Source organism: Notolepis coatsorum (genome assembly GCF_963971535.1).
Source record: "Notolepis coatsorum genome assembly, chromosome: 5".
Classification (NCBI taxonomy): domain Eukaryota; kingdom Metazoa; phylum Chordata; class Actinopteri; order Aulopiformes; family Paralepididae; genus Notolepis; species Notolepis coatsorum.
In genome coordinates this window covers 135,392,006-135,417,743 of record NC_140169.1, presented here as the reverse complement: position 1 = coordinate 135,417,743, position 25,738 = coordinate 135,392,006, and the positions used below count along the sequence as shown (strand labels likewise).

Below are 25,738 nucleotides of genomic sequence, written 5' to 3'. Positions count from 1 at the left end.
TCGATGATGACCATGACCCTACAACCCTATGACTTTGTGAAGTTGACTGACCCCTACAGCAAACCCTTATGTGTAAATAGACAACGCGATTAATCTGTCTCCGTTTAACTGATTAGGTCTGGGACCTATTCAGGGGGTGGCTGTTGTGAAGGGCCAGATTAAACCGAATATATATATTTATTTATATATATATATTTAATTGTATTTGTATATTCTCTAATATTCCCTGATATCCCTTGTATATTCCTTGTACAATATGCATTGAATATCCATTCTAGCCTACTGAACATCCCATAATAGTCTCCATTCTACTATTGGTCGAGACCTTGGTGCCAGGCTGCCATACCCCTCAGACCCAGTTCAAACGTACCGCTCGACATGTACGAACAAGTCCTAGTTCCGCGTAGGAATTTGGCTACCGCACCACTAATGGGACTATTTGTTCATAGTGCGTATATATACTGCGCTACTAAAGTAGGACTTTCTTTTCAGTCCAGTTTCTTACCCTCCAATAGAGTCACAGACGTAAAGCCTCCCCGCGATGCCACGTGTGGGAGTAAGGCCAAGTTCGGCCTACCATCGGTATTGAGACATCGTGTATATTAATATTTGAATAGTCATATTTGGCACTATATCGTCGAGTTGGACGTAGTCTATTAAGCTAATAATAGTCTGTTAATATATAGTGCTTTGTGCGGTGAGAATACTACCGTAGTCAGTACCCCATCGTTTCGGGCAGAGAACTGGCTGCTTACCCAGGGTGGTTGACCCTATGTGAAGCTGCACCCGAGGAGCCCCAGAGCCGACGAGCGAGTGGACCTGTATACCGGATTATTCTACCGACGACAGCCCGCCTTCCCAGGCACGGATTATGCTTTGGATACTTTGATTATTCTATGGATAAAGACCCCCGACACTACCGTGTGTTGGAACCCCCCCCCCTGGAGAGGACGCAAGGTGAGGAGACGCTCTGCAAGACGAGGTCTCTCCACATCTCTCCCCCGTGGACCGGAGAGAGCCGGCCCACAAAGAGTCCACCTGCTTTCATCTGTGGTCCAAGGATCGCCGGCGCATTGAACGGCACTACAGTGGGTTCTCCTGGGATACCCTTGGCCGGACGAGGCAGCTGGATTCTACCCCCCCCCCCCCCTCCTACTCCTGTCGGCTTACAAGCGACCGGATTAACCCCCTCTAGTGTATCCAGCCTATAATCATTAAAGTATCATTGCTGTTATTCCTTAACTATTCCAGGTCGTATATTTACCACCTGCGCCTTCAGAGATTGGACATTATCTATTGATATACCGACGAATACTCCTTGCCATAAAAGTGCATACTATTTCAATTCATAAATGTAATTAAGTGATTAAGTGCTTATTCTACACACCATCGCTGTGTAGGAAATAAAGACCTGTTTCTAATTCGTACATTTGTGTTGGATCCGTTTCATCTACGTGAGAGTGTTCATGATAATATATTTATGCCGTGTACTGGGTGGCCGAATATTAAGTACAAAGGTAGTGGTAGTAAGTATCATATCTAGTAATACAGTCAGGGAATTGTACCCCTCAGTTACAATCATCATCATCATCATCATCATATTCTTCATCATCATCATCATCATCATCATCAGCACCATCATTATCATCATCATCATCATCATCTCATTCATCATCATAATCATCATCATCGTCATCTCATTCCTCATCCTCATCATCTTTTCATTCATCATAATCATCATCATAATCATCATCTCATTCATCATCATCATCATCATTTCATTCATCATCATCATCATCATCATTTCATTCATCATCCTCATCATCAACATCCTCATCATCTTTTCATTCATCATCATCATAATCATCATCTCATTCATCATCATCATAATCATCATCTCATTCATCATCATCATAATCATCATCTCATTCATCATCATCATAATCATCATCTCATTCATCATCATCATAATCATCATCTCATTCATCATCATCATCATCATCATCATTATCATTATCATCATCATTTCATTCAAGATCATCAACATCATCATCATCATCATCATCATCATCATCATCATCATCATTTCATTCATCATCATCATAATTTCCTTCATCATCATCATCATCATCATCATCATCATCATCATCATTTCATTCATCTTCATCATCATCATAATTTCCTTCATCATCATCCTCCACCACCACAGTTAGATAGAATGGGACACACACCAACTGTACCTGTACCTGTGCTGTCGTCATACACCACGGTGACCGTCCTCCACTTGAAGAAGTGCACCAGGTCCAGGATGGCCCTGCTGAGGGACGAGAAGTCTGGGTAGAGGCTGACGTAGTACGAGTCTCTGTTGTCCGACACCTGGTGCTTCCACTTGGTCTGGACGTGGGGCACCCCCAGGGCGTTGCAGATGGACTGGACCGCATTGGCCGATGAGCTGTGGGAGGGGCCAAAGATGGCCGCCACCCCCAGCGAGAGCTGGTCACATGCTGGAGGGAACAGAGAGAGAAAGAGTCAGATGAGTGTGCTGTTAATTGTAATATACTTGTGTGGGATGTTGTAATATGTTTAATTTAAAGGAACACTCAAACATTTTGGGAAATACACTTATTCGTCATCTTCCCCAGAGTCAGATGAGAAAATGTATATATATTTCTTCTCTGTACTTCAGTTTTGGAGTTGTTGGAACTTGTTGTATCTTTTAACAGAGCTAGGCTAGCTGCTCCCTGCCGCTTCCAGTCCTTGTGCTAAGCTAGGCTAGCATGCACCTGCCGCTCTCTCTGGCGCTACTGGACACACAGAGATGAAACTGACTAAATAGATACCAAAATGTGTACTGCACCAGCATATATATATTTAGACACACCCAGCTGCGCCATGCCACCCACCTAGGCACAAGTGGGTTCCCTTCTAGCCACAAAATGACAAAACAGGCCCATGCAGAAAGAATTTGCCTCACACTCAACAGAATTCCCAATCAGCCTGCACCTTTCGACTCCTCCAGCCTTGGGCCACTACGAAAATAGAGCCCACAGTCTTATAGAAGGTGACTTTTAACATAATACTGAAGTGCAATCAATATCAAAAACATTTACACTTTGACTTAAAGGTGCTATAGATAACTGCGCTCACAAAATGTGGGGCTTCTATCGATTCCTAGGGTTAAAAAGAAATCCGCCGGCCACAGAACCCCTGTCCCCAACCCCCGCCCCCCATCTCTCTGAGTGCTTGTCTCGTAGTGTTGACCAAGGTGGTGGATGTCTCTGGGTCTTGGCCAAGATTGCAGTGACTGTTCTACGTGCACCACAAGGCCATGGATCAGCTTCTTACCGTCTTCTGTCCGTGGTCTGTCAACGTGGTTTAGCAGTGGAGTTCATTGCTCGGTTAAGTACTTCTATTCTATTCACATAATATGCTTACTACATATATCTATTCTATTCACATATATGCTTACCACTTGTATCTATTGCTATGTCCGCCCATCACAATCACGCAAACTGTCTAACGCCTGTCCCGTCTCCCTGTCTCCCTGTGAGTGGCTGTCTCGTAGTGATGACCGGAGTGTTGGACGTCCCCGTGATGATGACCGGGAGGATGCAACCGTCTCTGCGCCGCCCCCTTGCCTCAAATAGATCCGCCATCAGCTCTATTTTTTATCTTTCAAAATGTTCAGTTGCTATTGCATGCACTTATCTGTGTTTCATTGCGCTTGTGAGTGCATGCTTTACCAACTGTTTTGCCTGTTTTATTGCAACACTACTATCACCGACATCTAAGAAGGGAGATCCCCCCCTTGAATGGCCCTTCTAAGGTTTCTCTCCTCCACATTGCCTGTGGTGCATTTTTTTCCTATTGCTAGGTTTTAGTGAGTTTTTCCTTACCTTCGCGTGGGGTATGTCTGGGAGTGTTGCCTTTATTGTATTTATTTTAAATATTTAGGACTTTATGGTGTTTTTGTTTTGTTCTTGATTTATTGTGTTGTTTCTTCTTGACGTGTTTAAAGAAGACGTGTCCGGCCCATGGGGACATTAACGTGTGTTGTCGGGCCTTTTGATTTGATTTGATACAGTTTTCATGTAGAGTAATAATACATCCACAGAGCTTTTAGAAAGGTGTGGAATAAAAGTATTGCTTTCCCCCCAAAACAATTATTGATTCATTATTTGATCAAAAGAATGTTTGCGGGTCCAAAATTAATGTTGTTGTTTTCATGTTGCAGGCATGTATCACCTTCCTACTTCCCATTACCCCACGTGGAATGCACCTGATTGGATAAAAGACATGCTGGTGCTCTAATCCAACGTCTAGTGGCTGCATATTATCTACAGTATAACACCTTTAAGAACAGTTGTGAATGGAGGACTTTTACTTATTTAGAATAATTCAGGGTATTTCTACGTTTACAGTAATAATCTCAAATATATTTTGCTACTCTCTATGGCTGAGTGATTGATGAAACGCAATAGTGATTCCACCCAGTTAATGTACAGTTTTACATGTTCTGTTCTCACCACCAGCGTCTGGTAGGACATTTTCCACAAAAACCCTGGTGCACAGGAAGTGATGGTTTGTTTGGAACAAATAGAAGAGGAAGTCGGTAGTTAGCGTGAAGTTTCAAGACGGAAAGCAAGTCCCGGTAATTGCAGTGCCAAAGTGCAACAGTAATGGCCACTTATCACCCATAGAAGGTTGTCTGTGTTTTTTCATGGCGCTTGACAGCATGTCCTTTTTCAAGGGGGCAGTCATTTCTTGTCACAGAAATGTGATGAGTTTAAAATTAGACACCTGTCCTTTTTACTCTCCCACCCTGATGAAGACCTGTGCGTGGAGTGGGAACGCGTAGGCCATTATCCATGTCATAACGAAGGATTCTTTAATTAACTCATAATCAGAGTGCCTCGGATTTTCTCGGGACCGCCTCCGTCACTGTGGACTTCAATTTACAGCAGGGCGGGCAGCCGACGTATTTAATCCTGCAAACTATATTTCTGGCATATGAATTGATTGAGGGCATTGAGAGATTGCCAGCCGCATCAGCGAAACGCCAGCGCTACTCCCGAGTTCCTTCTGAAGATATTGACATTTCCACATTCCGCTCACGCAGAGACACCCCGCCCCCCCCCCCCCCCCTTCCTCTTTCATCCACGGGGTAAACACACAACAAATAACAACAGCGATCATCAGGATTATAAACCGAATGTAATCATGTAGACACTGTGACATTGAAGATACTGTAAAGCATTTGACTGTCTTGAGTCTCTGAGCTCGTTTCTCGCTTCTCTTCAGGTGGCATTTACAGCACCCCCTTTTCCACATATTTACCTAACAGGGTTGCGACAACTAATCAACTAATTGACGACTAATTGATTATTAAAATAGTTGGCAACTATTTTTTTTTATAATCGATTCGTTTTGGTCTAGGTTATGATGATTCACCTCCATGGCCTGTTGTTGAAGCCATTAGATGGTAAACTTATTTTAACACACTTAGTTCAAGTTCAAGTTCAAGTTCTTTAATAGTTGTCATACAGAAGTACAGAATACTTTCATACAAAATGCTTCTTACTGTTACGCTCCAGAGACTGTGCTAGACAAGATAGTATCAAATAACATAATATAGCATGTAATTTAGAAGAAGAAAAATGAGGTCACAGTGTTCGGTATAGACATATGTACAATGTTCTGAGTTACCATATAATATACAATACTATGCAGTGTACTAATGTACAGTACTATCTAGTGCAAAGCAGAAATGGGATGAGGTACAATTTTAGGTACAATTTACAGTAAGGTGTACGAGTTGTAGTGCAATCCTTCATCAATAAATATAAAGTGTGGGGAGTGGGTGCTACAGTGTGTTTGTTTAAAGTGGGTGTGTGCTATAAAGTGTGTGGAGTGGGTGCTACAGTGTGTTTGTTTAAAGTGAGTGTGTGCGTGTGGATGTGTGTGCTATGTGCGTTTGGTGGTTGTTGTTGTGTAGTGTTCATTCATTGTTCGTTTAGCAGCCTGATGGCCTGGGGATAAGCTTCTTCTGAGTCTTTCTGTGCTCGCCTTGAGACTCCGGTATCGCTTGCCTGACCGCAGCAGTTCAAAGAGGCAGTTGTTCGGGTGACTGGAGTCTTTAATGATTCTCTTAGCCTTGCCCTTGCAACGCTTGTTGTAAATGTTCTGGAGGGTGGGGAGCCCCCCTCCAATTGTGCGTTCGGCTGAACGTGTCACTCTTTGTAGTCTGCTTCGGTCTTGTGCAGTGCTATTCCCAAACCAGGAGGTGATGTTGCCGGTCAAGATGCTCTCTATTGTACATGAGTAGAAGTTCTTAAGGATCTTCTGACTGACTTGGAACTTCCTTAGGCGCCTGAGGAAGTAGAGGCGTTGTCGTGCCTTCTTCACAACACTGTCAATGTGTGTGGTCCATGTCAAGTCCTCGGATATGTAGGCTCCGAGGTACTTAAAGCTGTTGACTCTCTCAACCGGTGCCCCGTCGATGCTGAGGGGGCTGTAGTCCTTGACCCCCGACCTCCTGAAGTCCACAATCATCTCCTTTGTTTTGCTGACGTTCAGGGAGAGGCTGTTTTCCTGGCACCATCCCGCCAGGACCTTGACCTCTTCCAGGTAGGCCCTCTCGTCGTTGGCAGAGATCAGGCCCACCACCACTGTGTCGTCAGCAAATTTGATGATTGTATTGCTACTCCGCTGAGCCACACAGTCGTGTGTGTACAGGGAGTAGAGGAGGGGACTCAGAACACAGCCCTGGGGGGCCCCTATGTTGAGGGTGATGGATGAGGAGGTGCAGTTGCCTGCTCTCACCACCTGGGGTCTGCCAGTCAGGAAGTCCAAGACCCACTGGCAGAGGTCATAGCCCAAGCCCAGGTCCCTGAGCTTGGCTATGAGTATGGAGGGGACTATGGTATTGAATGCCGAGCTGTAGTCGATGAATAGCATTCTCACATAGTTCCCCTGCCTCTTGTCCAGGTGTGATGCTGCTGTGTGCAGCAATGGGCTATGGCGTCCTCCGTGGACCTGTTGGGGCGGTATGCAAATTGCAGGGGGTCCATGTTGATGGGGAGGGAGGAGCAGATGTAGCCCTTTACTAGCTTCTCAAAGCACTTCATGGCTATGGAGGTGAGAGCTACAGGGCGGTAGTCGTTGAGGCAAGCAGGCTTGGATTTTTTGGGTACAGGGATAATAGTGGACTTCTTCAGGCAGGTGGGGATGACAGCCTGTTCTAAGGACAGGTTAAATATGTCAGTGAATACTGGGGCCAGTTGGTCGGCACAGACTTTTAGGACGCGGCCGGGGATGCCGTCCGGACCTGCTGCCTTCCTGATATTCACTTTTTTAAAGGTCCGCCTCACCTCATGCTCTGTTACCCTGAACACTGCGCCTCCATCAGCAGCCGACCCCCCCCCCCCCATTGCCGTGGCTTGTGAGCTGGTGTTGTTATTACCAGCATCAAACCTTGCATAGAAGGTATTGAGGTCATTTGCTAAGGAGATGTCACTGTTCAGTTTGAGGGAGGCGCCTTTGTAGTCTGTCATCGTTTTGAGCCCCTGCCACATAGCTCTAGAGTCAGCTTGTTCAAACTGGAGTTCAATTTTATCCCTGTAGCGCCGTTTGGCCTCTGACACTGTCCTCCTTACGTTGTATCGCGCCACCTTGTGGTCATTCATGATGCCTGCCACTAGGCCGTCGTTGTATGCTTTGGTGCGCTCTCTCAGAGCTTCACGGACGGATTTGTCTACCCAGGGTTTTTGATTTGGGTAAACTCTCATTTTGGTAGTGGGGATTGTTTCTTCCACCCTAGTACAAACATAGTCCAGCACTGTCTCCGTGTAGACATTAATGTTATCTGTGTCGCGGAACACATTCCAGTCTGTGCAGTGAAACACAGACCGGAGCGTCTCCTCTGACGTCAAATCCCATTTCTGCACCTCTCGCAAGACTACAGGAGTACTTTTAATTCTCTGTTTGTACTTTGGTGAAAGAAAGATTGACGCGTGATCTGATTTACCAAAGCCACTATCAGAATGAGCCTTGTAGCCACCTTTAAATTGCGTGTAACAGTGATCTAGGATGTTACCGCCTCTGGTGTTGCAAGTCACATGCTGATAGAAGTCAGGTAATACCTTTCTCAGATTGGCGCTGTTGAAATCGCCCAGCACCAAAATGGCGGCGTTAACGTTCGTCGCTTGTATTCTATTTACCTCGTCGTGGAGTCTGGAGAGCGCGGCGTTGTTGCTGGCTTGCGGTGGAATATACACTCCGATCAGGATGATCGCCGTTAACTCCCTCGGGAGGAAGAAAGGACGACACTTGATGGTTATATATTCCAGGTCTGGGGAGCAGTGGTTGGATAATTCCTTCACGTTACTGTAGTTGGATCGCTCCAATTTTTGTTAAACATGAAGGCAATACCTCCTCCACGTTGTTTACCGGACTCTGATGTCCGATCCTTGCGATGGATAAAGAAGTGATCGGCTGGTTGAATTGCGTGGTCTGGAACCTCCGGCGTGAGCCACGTTTCAGTGAAGCAGAGAACGTTGCAGTCCCTAACGTCTCTTTGGTATTGAATCCTTGCTCGGATGTCATCCAGTTTATTGTCAATTGATTGTACATTGGCTAGCAATATACTGGGTAGTGGTGTCCTGTGCCGCCTGGTTCTCAGCCTGTTACGGACTCCTTTCAAACCACAGAATGCAGCACACTTTTCTTTTCATTATTACGGGACAACTGTGTAGTGTTTTTATTACCGCTACTTTGCCTATTCCTGGTTTACAGAAAAAAATGGATACTTGATTTTTTTTGATAAATGTTTTACATCAGGTCATCATGACAGGTCATGACTCATGGACCCAAACACTCGAGACAACCTGGCTGTACCAAACTATTTTTTTCCACAAGAAATCTGCCGTTCCATGAGTGGAGAGAGCTGCTGCACTGCAGACAGAGCGGATGGTAATGTAACATTAATTATTACTATTGATACGGAAGGATACACTGATGTTGTGGCTAGCCGTTAGAGTGGGCTTTAATGTCTTTGCATTGACAGAGTTGTATAATAAGCTAATATAATGACCCTCACTTACCAAGAGGCTGACAGAATATAACTGTAACGCTAAGTGTTGGAATAACGTTACACACGTTGCCTGTCTTCCATCAACACAGTTAAATTAGCATAATAATTCCCGGGTTATAAACTTAAACAATTGCACTGTTGAGCTCCTAAGGTACTTGTAAAATTAAATTTATATCCGCTTATATCATACATTTCAGAGTTAAATGGTGAGTTTAACGCAGAAGCAGTGAGCGGAGCTGCCATTGTGATTACGACAGAACGCTTGACCTCGCTGCCTACGGTGTTCCTGATTTCTGAATGTGTTTTTGTGAGAGCGAACATTCTGAGCTTCGTTCGTAAACAGCCATGGATGTCTGAACCCTATAATGGCATTCGGGCCTCAGCCCTACAACACAGAAACTTCACTGACGATGTCTTTCACCTTGTAGAAGAAACCTTGTTCCTGACATAAACCAAGTCATGGAAATCTCCATGGTCTAATTGAACCGTGTCGTGACGATTTTGGCAAATCCGGCTAAAACATTATAGTTTCAATGGCTTCCTATTGTGATTCTGGGTGAGTTAGAACACAGTGCATGAACCTCGTCATTTGCTGTTTCATTTGAAATGGGCCCCCTGAATCTTAAGGCCGGCTATGGCCGATTAATTGTTTCAATAATTGATAGATTAATCGAATATCAAAAACGTTGTTAGTTGCAGCCCTATTACTAACAGACATTTGCAGTTGGAACGAGATGCAAAACATTTACAAATTAATCGCCCGCTACTTTTAACACTTTCAGCGCCAGACCCAAGGATAATCGGGTTAACTCGCTAGCGGTTGAGCGCCATACCCGAGTATAGTCGGGTTTTCATCGTTATTTCTTTTATTCGATTTTTTTTATTCATTTTAGGTTCACAGACCTCAGTGTTACCATAGGAAATCATTCTGAGATCGCTAGAGTGCAATACCGGCCGCATCCTGCTAGGTGGCAGTATCGCCCACCCTTTGAAACCTTATTGCACACCGTGTGTTACATCTAAACCCCTCTGAGCGCAGAATTTTGGTTCAGGCAAGTCTAGCGGTTCACCCGATCACATTGAAACGCGTCCAATGCCCCTCGATGCATGTGTTGTGCCGGGGACCCAATGGACACCAATACTGGAAATCGCGATCAGACAATTGGAATATTCTTTTTGGGATACCTCCAAGTAAAGGTAAGGACTAAATGACATCAATCCTACTTTGATCCAACCATGATTTCACATCGATCGCAACGATCATATGTAACATACTCCAAAACGTATGCCGTTGCTGACGACCAAAGCATCAAAAAACTACCCCCCCCCCTTTCATGCATTCATGATGAAACATAATACCTATTATATACCTTTGAATTGGAAATAATAGCGTGTCCAGGCGAGCAACGCCAACGCTTTTAGCAAAATTCACGTATTGCTTCATAGCGCCGTTTTCACGAATTAGCCAGGATCACTCTGAAACTATACAATATTCGCGAACGTATACATGACATTTTCTTTTCTTTTTCACATGTTGAACGATGGATAGTTGAGTCAAATGAGCCATAGTATTGTCTCCATAGCTATAATATAGAATATAGATATACAGTAGCCCTGCAAACACCGCCACGCATCCCTATCTCTTAAGCGGTGGCCCATTGAGTACAAGGATGTCTTACACCGCTGGCGTCCAAAGTGTTAAGGACTATCGCAGGACTACACACACACCTCCAACCTGTCACACAGCCTTGTAACCCTTTCACTACCACACTACAGAAGGTTAACCCTTTCACTACCACACTACAGACTGAGAAAGGGTCAACCCTTTGTCGTGTGGCAGTGAAAGTGTTGTGAAGGATCAGATTAAACCGAATATATATATTTATTTATGGATATATATTTAATAGTATTTGTATATCGTTTGATATCCCCTGTATATTCCTTGTACAATATGCACTGAATATCCCTTTAGTCTACTAACAGCCCATAATAGTTTCATTCTACCATTGGACGAGAACCTGGCGCCAGCAGCCATGCCCCTTGGTTCAAGTTCAATCGTGCCGACCAACATGTCGTTACAAGCCCGGTTCCGCGTAGGAATACGTCTGGCGAAATACGAATGGTACTATTTGTTCACAGCGCATATATATATGGCGCAAGTAAAGTAGAACTTTCTTTTAGTCCATTAGTCCTTTACCCTCCAACCTAGTAACAGACGTGAAGCCTCACCCACGACGCACGTGTGGTGTAGTAAGGCCTACTTGGCCTCAGAATAGGCATTGAGACATCGTGTGGATTAATAGTTGAATTGTCATAGTTTGGCACTATACCGTCGAGTTGGACGTATTTCTATTAAGTTAATAATAGTCTATTATGTATGGTGCATCGTTCGGTTAGAGTTATAAAGTGAGCAGTACCCCCCATCGTTCCTGACGTTATCTGGAGTCTTAACCAGGCTGGGCAGACCACGTGTGGTGCTTGCATCCGAGGAGCTCCGGGCCAGGACGAGTGGACCTGTACATTGGATTACTTTACCCGGACGACGGCGAGCCTTCCACGGCTTGGATTATCTACATGCTTTGGGTGCTTTGATTATGCCATGGATAACGGCCAACACTGCTGAGTGTTGGAACTACCCCCCGGAGAGGAGTCCAGGTGAGACGGCGCTCTACCCCGAGTGAGGTCGCCTCACGTCTCTTCGTTGTGGACCGGCAGCTACCGTCCACCAGAGGGTCCAGCTGTATTCATCTGCGGACCGAGGTTCTGTGGGCACCGTGTTCAGCACTCTGAATTCTCCCAAGAAATCGTCGGCCAGATGGGATACCGCCAGCGGCTCTTCCTAAACCCCCCCCCCCCTACTGTCTTACAACCAGCGGGACCCCCCCCCCCTTTAGTGTATCCAGCTATAATCATTTAAGTACCATCGCTATAGTTCCCTAAAGAACCAGGTTGTATACTTGCTCCCTGCGTAACCAGAGATTGGACATTCAATGTTGATTTACCTACGAATACTCATTTGCCTTACAAGTGCATTTCAAATCATAAATGTCATTAAGTGAACGTTGTATATACCCTTTGCTATATAAAATATTCGATTTATACATTTGTGTGGACTTCGTTTCATCAGGTGGGAAAGTGTTCATCATATCTATATCATGTACTGGATGGCCAGAAGTTAAAGTACAAGCGGTAGTGGTTTAATAATACCATACTTATCAATACAGTCAGGGAATTGTACCCCTCAGTTACAATTGGTCCTTCGAGCCGGATGGTAACTAGTGTAATATTAATATAGTGTTATTAATATTGAAATGGCCTATGATGAACACTCCACGAAACGGTCCTCCTAACGTAGAACGCCCGCAGCGCAGACGACAGCCACCTCAGTACTTAGAGGACTACGCTGTCAGTCAACTACCTAGCCTTCGACAAACGGTAAACGCGGTAAAAGTAGAAAGTAAAATTATGTCTGACCTTAACGACCAGGTTTCCCCGACCACAGAGGCCCTAGTGGGTTCTAATGTAACTGACCAAGCTCACGGTGGGGACCAGGAGGGAGCTGACATGCCTTTACCCCCCGCCAATACCGAAGAAGTAGTCCCCGACCAGCCCCGGGAGGAAGACAACCCTACAGAGAGAGAACTCTGCACGGAAGAAGAGGAGGAGAGCGCCGAGGAAATAGAGCTCCAGGACTCCCCAACGAGCGGCTCACCCAGGAGCGGCTCACCTCTACAACCGTCTTCCCCCAGCGAAGCGGAGAGGATGCTACAACAGGCGTTCCTCGTCAGCCTGACAGCCTCTACCGAACGCGATCGACTTCAGGGTGAACGCGATCGACTTCAGGGCGAACGCGATCGACTCCAAGCACAGATGCTTATCGAGCGCGAACAACTCCAAGCGCAGCAACGGAGCGAAGAAGAGCGCATACGCCTGGAGATGAGACGCCTTCAGACGGAAGAGAATATGGCAAGAGACCGGGCCGACGCACAGCGCGCCGCTGCCGGTGCCCAAAGAGAAGCAGATCTCACCAAGCGCGAAGCCGAGCGCGACAAGTTACAAGCGCAACTAATGGAGCAGCTGATCCTCAAGGCAACACCCTCTCCCTCCGCCAGGGGTTCAAGGAACTCGTCGAGACAACAGTCAAGGGCAGCGTCTCCTAACCGAGCAAGCGACCCTGAACTTGACCAACAGACCAAGCCTATACCCCCCGCAGACCCCCTTCCAAGACCGGTCCAAGCGAGACCCAGCTACAAGGAAGGAGCGGCATACACTGCGGAGAAGCTAAATAAACGACTACAGGATCTAGAGGACCTGATAGAAGAAGAAGAGGGAGAGGAGGAGAACCAAGCCCGACGACAGCACAGTACTCCACCGGACCAGGAGGTCCAGTACAGCCCAGGCTATACCCCCGCGGCGCTGCGCTACAGACCCCCGACTCTATTCACGGGTGAGCACGACGCACGACCAGCCCCGAGGAATAGCACCTGGACCAGCGGGCCATGGTACCCTGTCGGTACCAGCCCACAGAGAGGCGCAAGAGGAGACTTGCCTAGGAGGTCTCTCCCCCAACGCTCGCCGATGTATCAGCCATCCACGGCGTCATACATTGCCACGCCGACGTTTCCAGACTTCACCTATGAGAATCGAGCACAGTACACGGAGCTCCGGATGTGCTTAGAGACAATGATGGTGGACGTCGTTGATGAACGTCACAAGTATGCAATATTACTGAAGCACCTGAAAGTACCGCGAGCGCACAATATAGCGCTAGCCTATGCCACCTCTACGACCCCATACACCGCGGCTCTAGCAGCGCTGGACCAGAGATATGGACGTATATGGGATTACGTAATCCAAGAGATAAGGCATATTGATCGCCTACCCCCAGCAACAGACAATCGCTCATTAGACGACCTGTCAATCAAAGTGCAGTCCCTGGTAGGGATGCTGGGAGCGCAACGGGAAAAGGGCATGCACGAGCTATACGCCAACTCTAACGTCGAGAGGATTTTAGAGAAGCTGCCACCCGCAAGACAAGAGCGTTTTAGGCGGCAGAGAGACCACCGTGATCCTAACGGCCCCGAACCATCCCTCCTTGATCTAGCCGACTTCCTGGCGAGAGAAGTCAGCAGCTTACGACTGGATACGTTCGTGCGGAGCACGCCAAGCTCCAGAGAGGGACCCAGGAGAATAAACGATGGAAGAAGATCGGTGACTGTCATGCACCAATCAGAGACAGTACCGAGCAGTAAGAGCCACAGTACCCCCTCGAGAAAAGAGAAGTGGAAGATGGTGTGCCCCTACTGTGAGAAAGAACACTGGCTGTCACAATGTGACCTGTTCACAAAGATGAATGCAGAAGAAGTGAGTCAATGGATAAAGTCCAACAGGCGCTGTTACCGATGTGCGCACAGCCACATGGCAGCCGAATGCCGCCTAAAGAAAAGGTGCAGTCGGTGTGACGGAGCCCATCTAGATGTATTACACGACAGTAACAGAAGAAGGCCTGCACCTGCACCATCGAGCGGCACCAAGGCAAGTGTCATGTACATTGACCCCGCCAGCAGCAGCGGCGCCCAAGTGCTCTTAAAGGTAGTCCGTGTGACATTGAGCTACCAAGATAAAGTCATGGACACTTACGCCGTCCTTGATGACGGGTCAGAGAAGACCCTTCTGCTCGCGTCCGCTGCGGCCCAGCTGGGACTGCGGGGGAGCGAGAACCAAATGACGATTCGGACAATAAGAAGAGATTTAAAGACGATAACGGGCGAGAATGTCTCCTTCACTATCGCAGCAAGCGGGCAGCCAGAGCGACGGTATAGGATTACAAATGCTTTCACCAGCCAAGAAATAGGACTATCGCAGTACACCTACCCCATCGCCAAGCTGATGGATAAATATGTGCACCTGCGTCAACTACCTATCCCGCTCATAGACGGCGCCACCCCGACCCTGCTGATAGGCTCCGACCATGCAGAACTCATAGTCCCGATTGACCGGGTCCATACAGGACCCCGAGGCTGTCCTGCAGCAGTCGAGACCCGCCTAGGGTGGACACTACAAGGCCCCCTCGCTAAATCTCTCAACCGAACAGCAGCCACTAGCTGCCTCCACTCCAGAACGACAGAAGAAGACACCACTCTCCTGCAGCATGTCGAGAGGCTATGGACACTAGAGACAATGCCCTTTAAGAACGAAAGGAAAGATATTCGTTCTAAAGAAGACATTTACGCCATCAACCTACTCGAGCAAGGGACAAAGAGAGTCACAGTCGGCGGAGTGATGAGATACGCAACTCCACTCCTGAGGCGGGAGGGAATGCCCACCTTTCACGCAAAGAAAGACGCCACGGAGCGGTATCTATTGAACACAGAGCGGCGCCTAGCAAAAGACCCCGCTCAAGAGAGTGTGTACCGCGCTGAGATTGAGAAGCTAATCACAGCGGGACACGTGACAAAGATTGACATTAAAGAGGCCGATCAGACGACCGAATCATGGTACGTGCCGCACCACAAGGTCCACCACAACGGCAAGGATCGCATTGTGTTTAACTGCAGCTACCAGATCGGATCCCAAAATCTGAATAAAGAGCTCTTGCCCGGCCCCACACTCGGCCCCTCCCTACTGGGCGTGCTACTGCGCTTCCGCCAGGACAAGGTGGCTATCAGCGGGGATATCAACGGGATGTTCCTGCAGGTGAGACTAGTGGAGGAGGACAAGCCCCTGCTGCGGTTCCTATGGAGAGAGAGGATCGGAGATGAGAACCCAGCCATCTACCAGTGGGAAGTACTCCCCTTCGGAACCACATGCAGCCCGTGCTGTGCTACATTTGCACTACAGAAACACGTCGCAGAGGACCCAGCAGCAGATGAAGAGGTCCGACACAGTGTGAAGAACAGTTTCTACGTGGACAACTGTTTACAAAGCGTTTCGACTCAAGAAGAAGCTGAGGCTCTCCTAATCAATCTACGCGCCTCCCTGATCAAAGGCGGCTTTGATCTCAGGCAGTGGGCCAGCAGTGACCCGCACGTATTGCGCAGCCTCTCCCCCGCGGACAAGGCTGCCAGCAGCGAGACCTGGATGGCGACCATCCCAGGAGAAGCCCAAGAAATGACACTAGGACTAGTCTGGCGCTTCAAAACAGACTCGCTCCACTATAGACACAAACCCCTGACTCCAGAGCAGGGAAGGCCGACGGCGATACCGACCACCAGACGGAGTGTGTACAGAACACTCGCCAGACAATATGACCCGTTGGGATGTATTCTACCTTACACCACCAGGGCAAAGATGATTGTACGAGCACTATGGGACAAGGACCAGGGCTGGGACGACCCAATACCCGCACACCTTGCCTCCACATGGAGAGAGTGGGAGACGGAACTCCGCTCACTCCCAGGCGTCAATATACGCCGCAGCTACTTCCCACCCACGGTGAGGCCAGAGACATGCAAGATGGATCTACACGTCTTCAGCGACGCCTCCGAAGTAGCCTATGGATCGGTGGCCTACTTGCGTGCCCAAGAGAAGGGAGGAGAGATACACACTGCTTTCATCCTGGCTCGCTCAAGAATAGCCCCACGAAAGCAACAATCTATCCCGCGTCTAGAGCTCTGCGCAGCCCTAGCAGGAGCGCATCTAGCCACGTTAATCCAACGTGAACTCACCATTCCGGTGCACAGAACAATCTTGTGGTCAGATTCCACGACAGTACTCACATGGATCAAGTCTGATTCATGCAGATACAAAGTCTTCGTGGGAGTCAGAGTCACCGAGATTCAAGAGTTAACAGAAGCAGCGAGCTGGCGGTATGTGGACACCAAACACAACCCAGCTGACGTCATCACCCGGGGAATGTCCCTGGATGACCTCACCCGTCGCAACATCTACAGTGACGGACCAGAATTCCTCAAGCTCCCGGAAGAAGAGTGGCCTACGCCCACCCCACGGGAAGCAAGTAAAGAGGAGGCTGAGAACAAGAAACCTATGTTCTGTGGACTGAGCACAGTCGCCTCCACAGACCCCAACATAGATGACTGCATTACCCTACAGAGTGCGCAGCTAAAGACATTCCTGTGGCACCACCCAGAGATTCAGTCCACCACTGACATTTCAGCAGCTGACTACGAAGAAGCAGAACTTCTTCTACTACAACGAGCCCAGAGAGACTCGTTCCCCGATGAGCTAGACTGTCTACAGGGAGGAAAGCCCGTCCCATCAGACAGCAGACTGCTCCACCTGGCACCCGAGAGCGACGCCCATAATCTCATCAGAGTGGGTGGTCGCCTGCGGAGAGCCCCCGATCTACCGGATGACATTAAGTACCCGATAGTCTTGAACAGCCGACACAAGGTCACAGAGCTGATCATAAAGAAATACGACGAGGATGTACACCACGCAGGAGCAGAGAGAGTCTTCGCGGAGATCAGACGTCGCTATTGGATACTTCAAGGAAGAGAAGCGGTGCGACGCTCCCAGCGAACCTGTCTAGACTGCCGAAAGTGGCGCGCGCAGCCCAGCATACCCCGGATGGCTGACTTACCTCCCTGTCGCCTCCGACTCGGCGACAAGCCATTCCACTCCACAGGCATGGACTGTTTTGGCCCGTTGTATATAAAGAGAGGAAGAGGAACCGAGAAGCGGTGGGGTATTGTATTCAAATGCATGACCACCAGAGCGATCCATATCGAACTCCTTCCGACCATGAGCACAGACTCATTCCTTATGGCCTTCCGAAGATTCACATCACGGAAAGGAAAACCGTCTACATTGTTGTCTGATCACGGGACAAACTTCAAAGGCGGAGAAAGAGAGCTGAGAGAGAGCTTCCAAGCTATGGGCCCAGAACTTAAGACCCACCTCGCTCCATCCCAGATTGACTTCCAGTTTAATCCCCCGAACTCACCCCACTTCGGTGGAACCTGGGAACGAGAAGTACGTTCTATAAAGACAGCCCTGTACGCCGTGCTTGGGGCCCAGACTGTGGCGGAGGAAGTCCTAATGACAGTCCTCACGGAGATCGAGGGAGTATTGAACTCCAAGCCCCTCGGCTACGTCTCCAGTGATGTAGCAGATGTCGACCCAGTCACCCCCAACACACTCTTAATGGGGCGGCTGGACCCCGCGCTACCCCAGACAATGTACAGGCCTGAAGAAGCGAACGGCCGAAGAATGTGGAGGTACAGTCAAGTGCTAGCTGACAAGTTTTGGAACAGCTTCCTACTCCACTACCTACCGTCTCTACAGACCCGCCAGAAGTGGGTAAAAGAGAGAGACAATTTGACAGAAGGAACAGTCGTCATGATTGTCGACCAGTCACTACCCAGAGCTATGTGGCCGGCTGGCCGCGTAAGCAAAGTGATCACCGGTGCCGATGGCAAGGTCCGAGCAGCTGAAGTGCTCGTCCAAGGGCGAACTTACACACGACCCGTGGCGAGGCTAATAGAACTGCCCAGACTCCCAGACACTATCGATGACGACCATGACCCCATGACTTTGTGAGTTGACTGACCCTTACAGCGGACCTTGAGTGGTAGACAGTGCGGTTAATCTGTCTCTGTTTAGCTAATTAGGTGGGACTAATTAGGGGGCGGCTGTTGTGAAGGATCAGATTAAACCGAATATATATATTTATTTATGGATATATATTTAATAGTATTTGTATATCGTTTGATATCCCCTGTATATTCCTTGTACAATATGCACTGAATATCCCTTTAGTCTACTAACAGCCCATAATAGTTTCATTCTACCATTGGACGAGAACCTGGCGCCAGCAGCCATGACCCTTGGTTCAAGTTCAATCGTGCCGACCAACATGTCGTTACAAGCCCGGTTCCGCGTAGGAATACGTCTGGCGAAATACGAATGGTACTATTTGTTCACAGCGCATATATATATGGCGCAAGTAAAGTAGAACTTTCTTTTAGTCCATTAGTCCTTTACCCTCCAACCTAGTAACAGACGTGAAGCCTCACCCACGACGCACGTGTGGTGTAGTAAGGCCTACTTGGCCTCAGAATAGGCATTGAGACATCGTGTGGATTAATAGTTGAATTGTCATAGTTTGGCACTATACCGTCGAGTTGGACGTATTTCTATTAAGTTAATAATAGTCTATTATGTATGGTGCATCGTTCGGTTAGAGTTATAAAGTGAGCAGTACCCCCCATCGTTCCTGACGTTATCTGGAGTCTTAACCAGGCTGGGCAGACCACGTGTGGTGCTTGCATCCGAGGAGCTCCGGGCCAGGACGAGTGGACCTGTACATTGGATTACTTTACCCGGACGACGGCGAGCCTTCCACGGCTTGGATTATCTACATGCTTTGGGTGCTTTGATTATGCCATGGATAACGGCCAACACTGCTGAGTGTTGGAACTACCCCCCGGAGAGGAGTCCAGGTGAGACGGCGCTCTACCCCGAGTGAGGTCGCCTCACGTCTCTTCGTTGTGGACCGGCAGCTACCGTCCACCAGAGGGTCCAGCTGTATTCATCTGCGGACCGAGGTTCTGTGGGCACCGTGTTCAGCACTCTGAATTCTCCCAAGAAATCGTCGGCCAGATGGGATACCGCCAGCGGCTCTTCCTAAACCCCCCCCCCCCCTACTGTCTTACAACCAGCGGGACCCCCCCCCCCCCTTTAGTGTATCCAGCTATAATCATTTAAGTACCATCGCTATAGTTCCCTAAAGAACCAGGTTGTATACTTGCTCCCTGCGTAACCAGAGATTGGACATTCAATGTTGATTTACCTACGAATACTCATTTGCCTTACAAGTGCATTTCAAATCATAAATGTCATTAAGTGAACGTTGTATATACCCTTTGCTACATAAAATATTCGATTTATACATTTGTGTGGACTTCGTTTCATCAGGTGGGAAAGTGTTCATCATATCTATATCATGTACTGGATGGCCAGAAGTTAAAGTACAAGCGGTAGTGGTTTAATAATACCATACTTATCAATACAGTCAGGGAATTGTACCCCTCAGTTACAGAAAGGGTTAACCTTCTGTATTGTCGCAGTGAAATGGTTAACCCTTTGATAGTGTGGTATTGAACGGGTTAACCAACATGTACATTGTCTGTTCTGCTTCAGGTATATGTGTGTTTTAATGATTTCCCTTACCTCTGTGATGTATGTACTGTACCATCTGTCTCTTTTCTATTTTCTATTATCTATAAATGTTTTTGTCCCCTGTCCCTGTTACCGTTCGAGAGGTCCCTTTGTCCTCTCGCCAGGCCCTCATTGTAAATAAGAATTTGTTTTTAATTGACCTGCCTGGTTAAATAAAGGTTACATTTGGGGTGGGTTCGGGAGGTCCAATGGACCTGTCTCAAAACCCTGCCCTCTTTTCTTGATCCTCCAATCACAAAATTTGTACGAGGAAGTCCGAGGTAAGCGAGAGCTGTGATTGGAGGATCAAGAAAAGGGGCAGGGTTTGAGATAGGTCTATTGTTTGATCTTGTGTGACATCCTAAAGAATGCACACCCTCCTAAATCTAAATGTATTGGACCTTTGTGGGCGGTTTGTACTGTACAGAAAGAAAGTCACTCAAGGAAGTGCTACATTTTAAACCAAGGGGGAACTACAGATGCAGCACTGAAAATTCAAACCACTTTTGCCGCTGTTCCGCTGCTCCTCTGCCACTGTAGAACTAGCACTCAGGTGTTATATTTCGCGGGCTGGTGGCTGGCTCTCAAAGGGAACAATGGGAGGGTACTTAACTTAAGTGCTCCTTCAGGGAGGGGGTCGGGGGCTACCGCCCTCAGACCCCCAAGATAATTTTTATATGGGCAGTCTGACTTGGGGTACTGGCCATATATTAGTGTTGCAATGCATGATAAGTAAACAGTGAAACAAAGCTAAGGAATCGGAGCTGGGGCGTTTGGGACGAATACAAATGTAAGATGAAATTCTCCCCAGTGGGAGGCAGTGGAGGTGTGAAATCTGGCCCGGTCCAGAACAATAGGAGTCACAAATTCAGTTTGGCCCGCGGAGTGGTGGAGCAGCAGCAGAGGAGCAGCAGAGGTTCAATTTTTCAGTGCTGCATCTGTGTGGCTTTCTTTACACATTTTGTGAATTCCAGGCACATAGATGAGAACTAGGTGCAGAAAGAAAGGGGGAAATGGGGGAAAATAAATGTTTCATTTCATAGGATGAAGGCTGTAATATGGCATTGATGGAATAATTTAATAAATAACGGTGTTTAGGTCTTCCAGATAAAGATTGATGTGGATCAATCATTGACGTGTGGTGAAAATGAAGAGTGCGCTGAGACTATGTATCATTTATTTATTTCACACTATTTATTATTTATTCACTTTCATCCATCGACCTGCTCCTGCTGGATGTGTGTGCTACCCCATACGAATATGAACTACAGTCAAACTTTTTCCTGTACAATTACTATACAAGTGTAACACTACGTGGCATTTCTATGGTAACACGACAGGAATGGTATAGTGATTAATAACCATAACTGTCTATAATATTCCACAACATAAACACTATGGTGAATCACTACAGTACTTCTGTAGTAAATCTATAGTGTCTATGAAAAAAACACAGGAATACTATACTATAGGTATTACTATAGTTCGGTTGCGTATGGGACTTTGTATGGGGCTTCTGAATGATGGAACTGTTACATGAGGCTCCAAGTAATAATAATAATAATAATAATAATAATAATAATAATAATAATAATAATAATAATAATAATAATAATAATAATAATAATATATTTCATTTATATACAGTAGCACACTTTAAACTCAGTGAGCTCTCAAGGTGCTTCACAGCAGAATGAACATTTAAAATAAAATAAAAGGTTTAAAACAAGAAAACATTCAAAATGAATAAAATGAAAAGATAAGAATAAAAAAAAGGTTTAAAACATAAAAACATTTAAAATGAATAAAATAAAATAGAAATACTAATAAAAAACAAAACTTAGGAGCAAATTAAGTTCACCCTCTGGACTCACTAAAACCTATCTCATGAATAAACCGAGCCCTATACATTAACCCCACCTCATCAGACCTCACCGTAACTGGCCATCATTCCGCAACGCACTAGATACCAAGTTTTTAAGTGACCCCTGTCTCTCCTGCTTCCCTCCCGCTCTCCCTTCGCCTCACCTTTCCTGGACGCCTCGAAGCTGTCGAAGATGTTGATCCTCTGGATGTCATAGGTGAGGGTGGTGTTGGGCAGCAGGGTGCGGTTCCTGTTGATGGTGTTCAAGGCAAATTTAAAGGCTAGTTCTTCTGCTCCGGAGGGGCCGCTCTCAAGGGATTCAAATATTCCTCCTGAGGGGAGAAGACAGAGGAACAAGGAGATTAAATATAATATATATAATATCATAATGTTAGTACAGTAGCCACTCCCCCCCCCCCCCCCATCCTGTCATTGTAAATGGATTCCTTAATACAGGTGTCGTCATCGATGGGTAAACGTAGCTGTAACTAATAACATTGAATACAACAGGTCCGTTCCATTTAGCTGTGACAGTTAGCTGTGCCAGTGAGCCAGCAGCATGCACAGGTCCTGCTGCCAGTGCCACGCGGGCACATCGAAATACATGGCATGGTCTGGAACATCTGCCCCTTTCTCTCTCATCTCGCACGCACGCACACACACACACACACGCGCACGCACACACACACACACACACACACACACACACACACACACACACACACACACACACACACACACACACACACACACACACACACACACACACACACACACACACACACACACACACACACACACACACACACACACACACACACACACACACACACACACACACACACACACACACACACACACACACACACACACACACACACACACACACACACACACACACACACACACACACACACACACACACACACACACACACACACACACACACACACACACACACACACACACACACACACACACACACACACACACACACACACACACACACACACACACACACACACACACACACACACACACACACACACACACACACACACACACACACACACACACACACACACACACACACACACACACACACACACACACACACACACACACACACACACACACACACACACACACACACACACACACACACACACACACACATATATATACACAGCTCTGCCTCCCTCTTGCCCTCTCCTGCCAGGACAGTTTTGTCATGCATTTATTCCCCTGCCCTCTCTCTCTCTCTCTCTCTCTCTCTCTCTCTCTCTCTCTCTCTCTCTCTCTCTCTCTCTCTCTCTCTCTCTCTCTCTCTCTCTCTCTCTCTCTCTCTCTCTCTCTCCTCTCTCTCTCTCTCTCTCTCTCTCTCTCTCTCTCTCTCTCTCTCTCTCTCTCTCTCTCTCTCTCTCTCTCTCTCTCTCTCTCTCTCTCTCTCTGTTCTATCTCCCTGTCTCTCTCTCCTTCCATGTTCCTCTGTTAGTTTAGTTATTTAGCTGTTCCATGCATCATGTTTCTCTGTCAGCCTCAGTCTGATAATAATACTCATAATCATAATCTGTATATTGTGTCTCTCTGTTTAGGTTCAGTGTTTCCATCTTTTCTTCTGTCTAGGTTATGTAGTTCTATGTTCTGTATGTTCCCGTCTAGTTTATCTAGTTCTCTACGTTAGTCGTCCCCAGCTGCGTCTTGTTGTTATCACCCCAGGTGTGTCTCGTTTGTCATTTGCCCTCTGTGTATTTCAGTCCCTGTTTTCTGTTCAGTCCTTGTGGTGTCATTGTTCAGTGTAAGTCAGTGGTCTGTCGTCTGCTTCACGTTACCTGGTCTTCTACTCTCCTCCTGTTCATTCCTGTTTATTGTTATAAATATTATCGTTTGCTGTTTTTTTTGGTTTGGTCATCAACTAGGCTGTAACTTTTGTTTCCCCCTGCATGTCTGCATTTATCCTGCCTACAGTACCTCGACTATCCTGCATTCTATACCTACACCCCACATATTGCCACACAACCAGGTTGGTGGTATTCGTGATCGGTACAGAGTGTATTAAGCTCTACAACATAAAACTGGAACATAGATACATTTACCCCCCCTCCCCCGAACCGTACCAGACTGTGATTGAAGAGGTGAGTATGCTTTGGATGATGGCAGTATAGAATTGGACCAGCACGTGGTGTTTGACCCTGTACTTCCTCAGTTGCCTGAGGCGCTGCTGGGCCTTTTTTGTGATGGAGGTGATGTTGGTGTCCCATTTTCAGTTATTGTTGATGTGGGTGCCGAGGAATTTGAGTGAGTCCGTCGGGGTTATAGATTGGTCAGAGATTGATAGTGGGAGTTTGTGTGTTTTTTTGGCAGATCTGATTTCTGTGGCTTTGGAGGTGTTGAGCAGGAGGTTGTTGATGGAGCACCATCTCGCTGCTCTGTCCACCTCTCGCCGGTATGAGGTCTCGTCATTGTCTGTGATCAGGCCAAGGATGGTGGTGTCGTCTGCATATTTAAAAATGTTTACTAAGCTGTCCAGGGAGATGAGTTGGTTGGTGTAGATGGAGAAGAGCCAGGGGAACCGACGCAGCCCTGAGGGGCACCAGTGCTGAGTGTCAGGGAGTGGGATGTGAGGTTGTTCACCTTGACTTTTGGGGTTCTCTTGTTGAGGAAGTCAAGGATCCAGTAGTTTATGGCCGGGTTGATGTTAATGTCCTGTAGCTTGGAGAATAGTTTATTACATTTATGTATTACATTACATACATAAACCACTGGAATTTTGAAAGATTGCAAGCCCCCGCAAATATTGCAGAGCTTTTAATGGAGAGAAATTGTGGAAATCGCGGAAGAAATTGCAACCCCCCCCCCACCCCCCCCCTGCAAATATCGGTATCGGTAATATTGGTTGAATTTTCCAGTTTCCTGGAGGGACCGACATTCACACAGACACTACGAATGAGACCCAGTTTCCTGTGGCCGAGTGAAGCTCAACTGATCTGCATTCTGTGGCCGTCGTCTTGTGTAATTAGAGGCGATTAGCGGGGCGGGCGAGGTGAGTTCAGGGGTTGCTGACCCTGCCTCACTCCTGCGGTCAACCTGAACAGAAAGGGTTCGCTCCGCCGCTTTGTTCCATCGATTTCAATGATGTTCGAGAGAGAGAGAGTGAGAGAGAGAGAGAGAGAGAGAGAGAGAGAGAGAGAGAGAGAGAGAGAGAGAGAGAGAGAGAGAGAGAGAGGGAGAGAGAGAGAGAGAGAGAAGAAGAAGAAGGAAAAGAGAGAGGAAATGAGGGGGGGGGCTGCCTGTGTTTGAAGAGAGGAACTGAGAGAGAGAGAGAGAGAGAGAGAGAGAGAGAGAGAGAGAGGCCAAAGTGAAGATAAGAATCAAACTATACACTGAGATCACCATTAAACACCATTTCCCTCGGTTCTTATTATCCACGCTAATTGGAAGACAAACGTTTCTCACCATATTACTTCTCCGTCACACCATTTATCGACCCGCGAGTGGTTTACTATGCCTGCCACGTCTCACCATTTCAAACGTGTGACAATCTCATACTGTACCTCATAATAATTTATTGATCATTGTCAAACCCTCACTACTTATAGCCATTAAAACATGCTTCACTATCCCCCCCCCGGCGCAAACCGCACAGTGAAATAGCTGGAAAT

General features: G+C 47.2%; 1 protein-coding gene across 1 annotated transcript in view; it reads right to left on the bottom strand.

Moving 5' to 3' along the window:
• LOC311228368 (glutamate receptor ionotropic, kainate 2-like) overlaps positions 1–25,738 on the bottom strand; it is a gene marked incomplete at both ends in the record, with an annotated part of 103,550 nt that overhangs the window by 16,648 nt on the left and 61,164 nt on the right. The window contains 3 exons of the mRNA XM_084314276.1: positions 2,247–2,504; positions 22,241–22,408; positions 24,671–24,782. Of these exons, the coding sequence (XP_084170402.1) occupies positions 2,247–2,504; positions 22,241–22,408; positions 24,671–24,782 (538 nt within the window). The remainder of the gene's footprint in view (positions 1–2,246; positions 2,505–22,240; positions 22,409–24,670; positions 24,783–25,738) is intronic.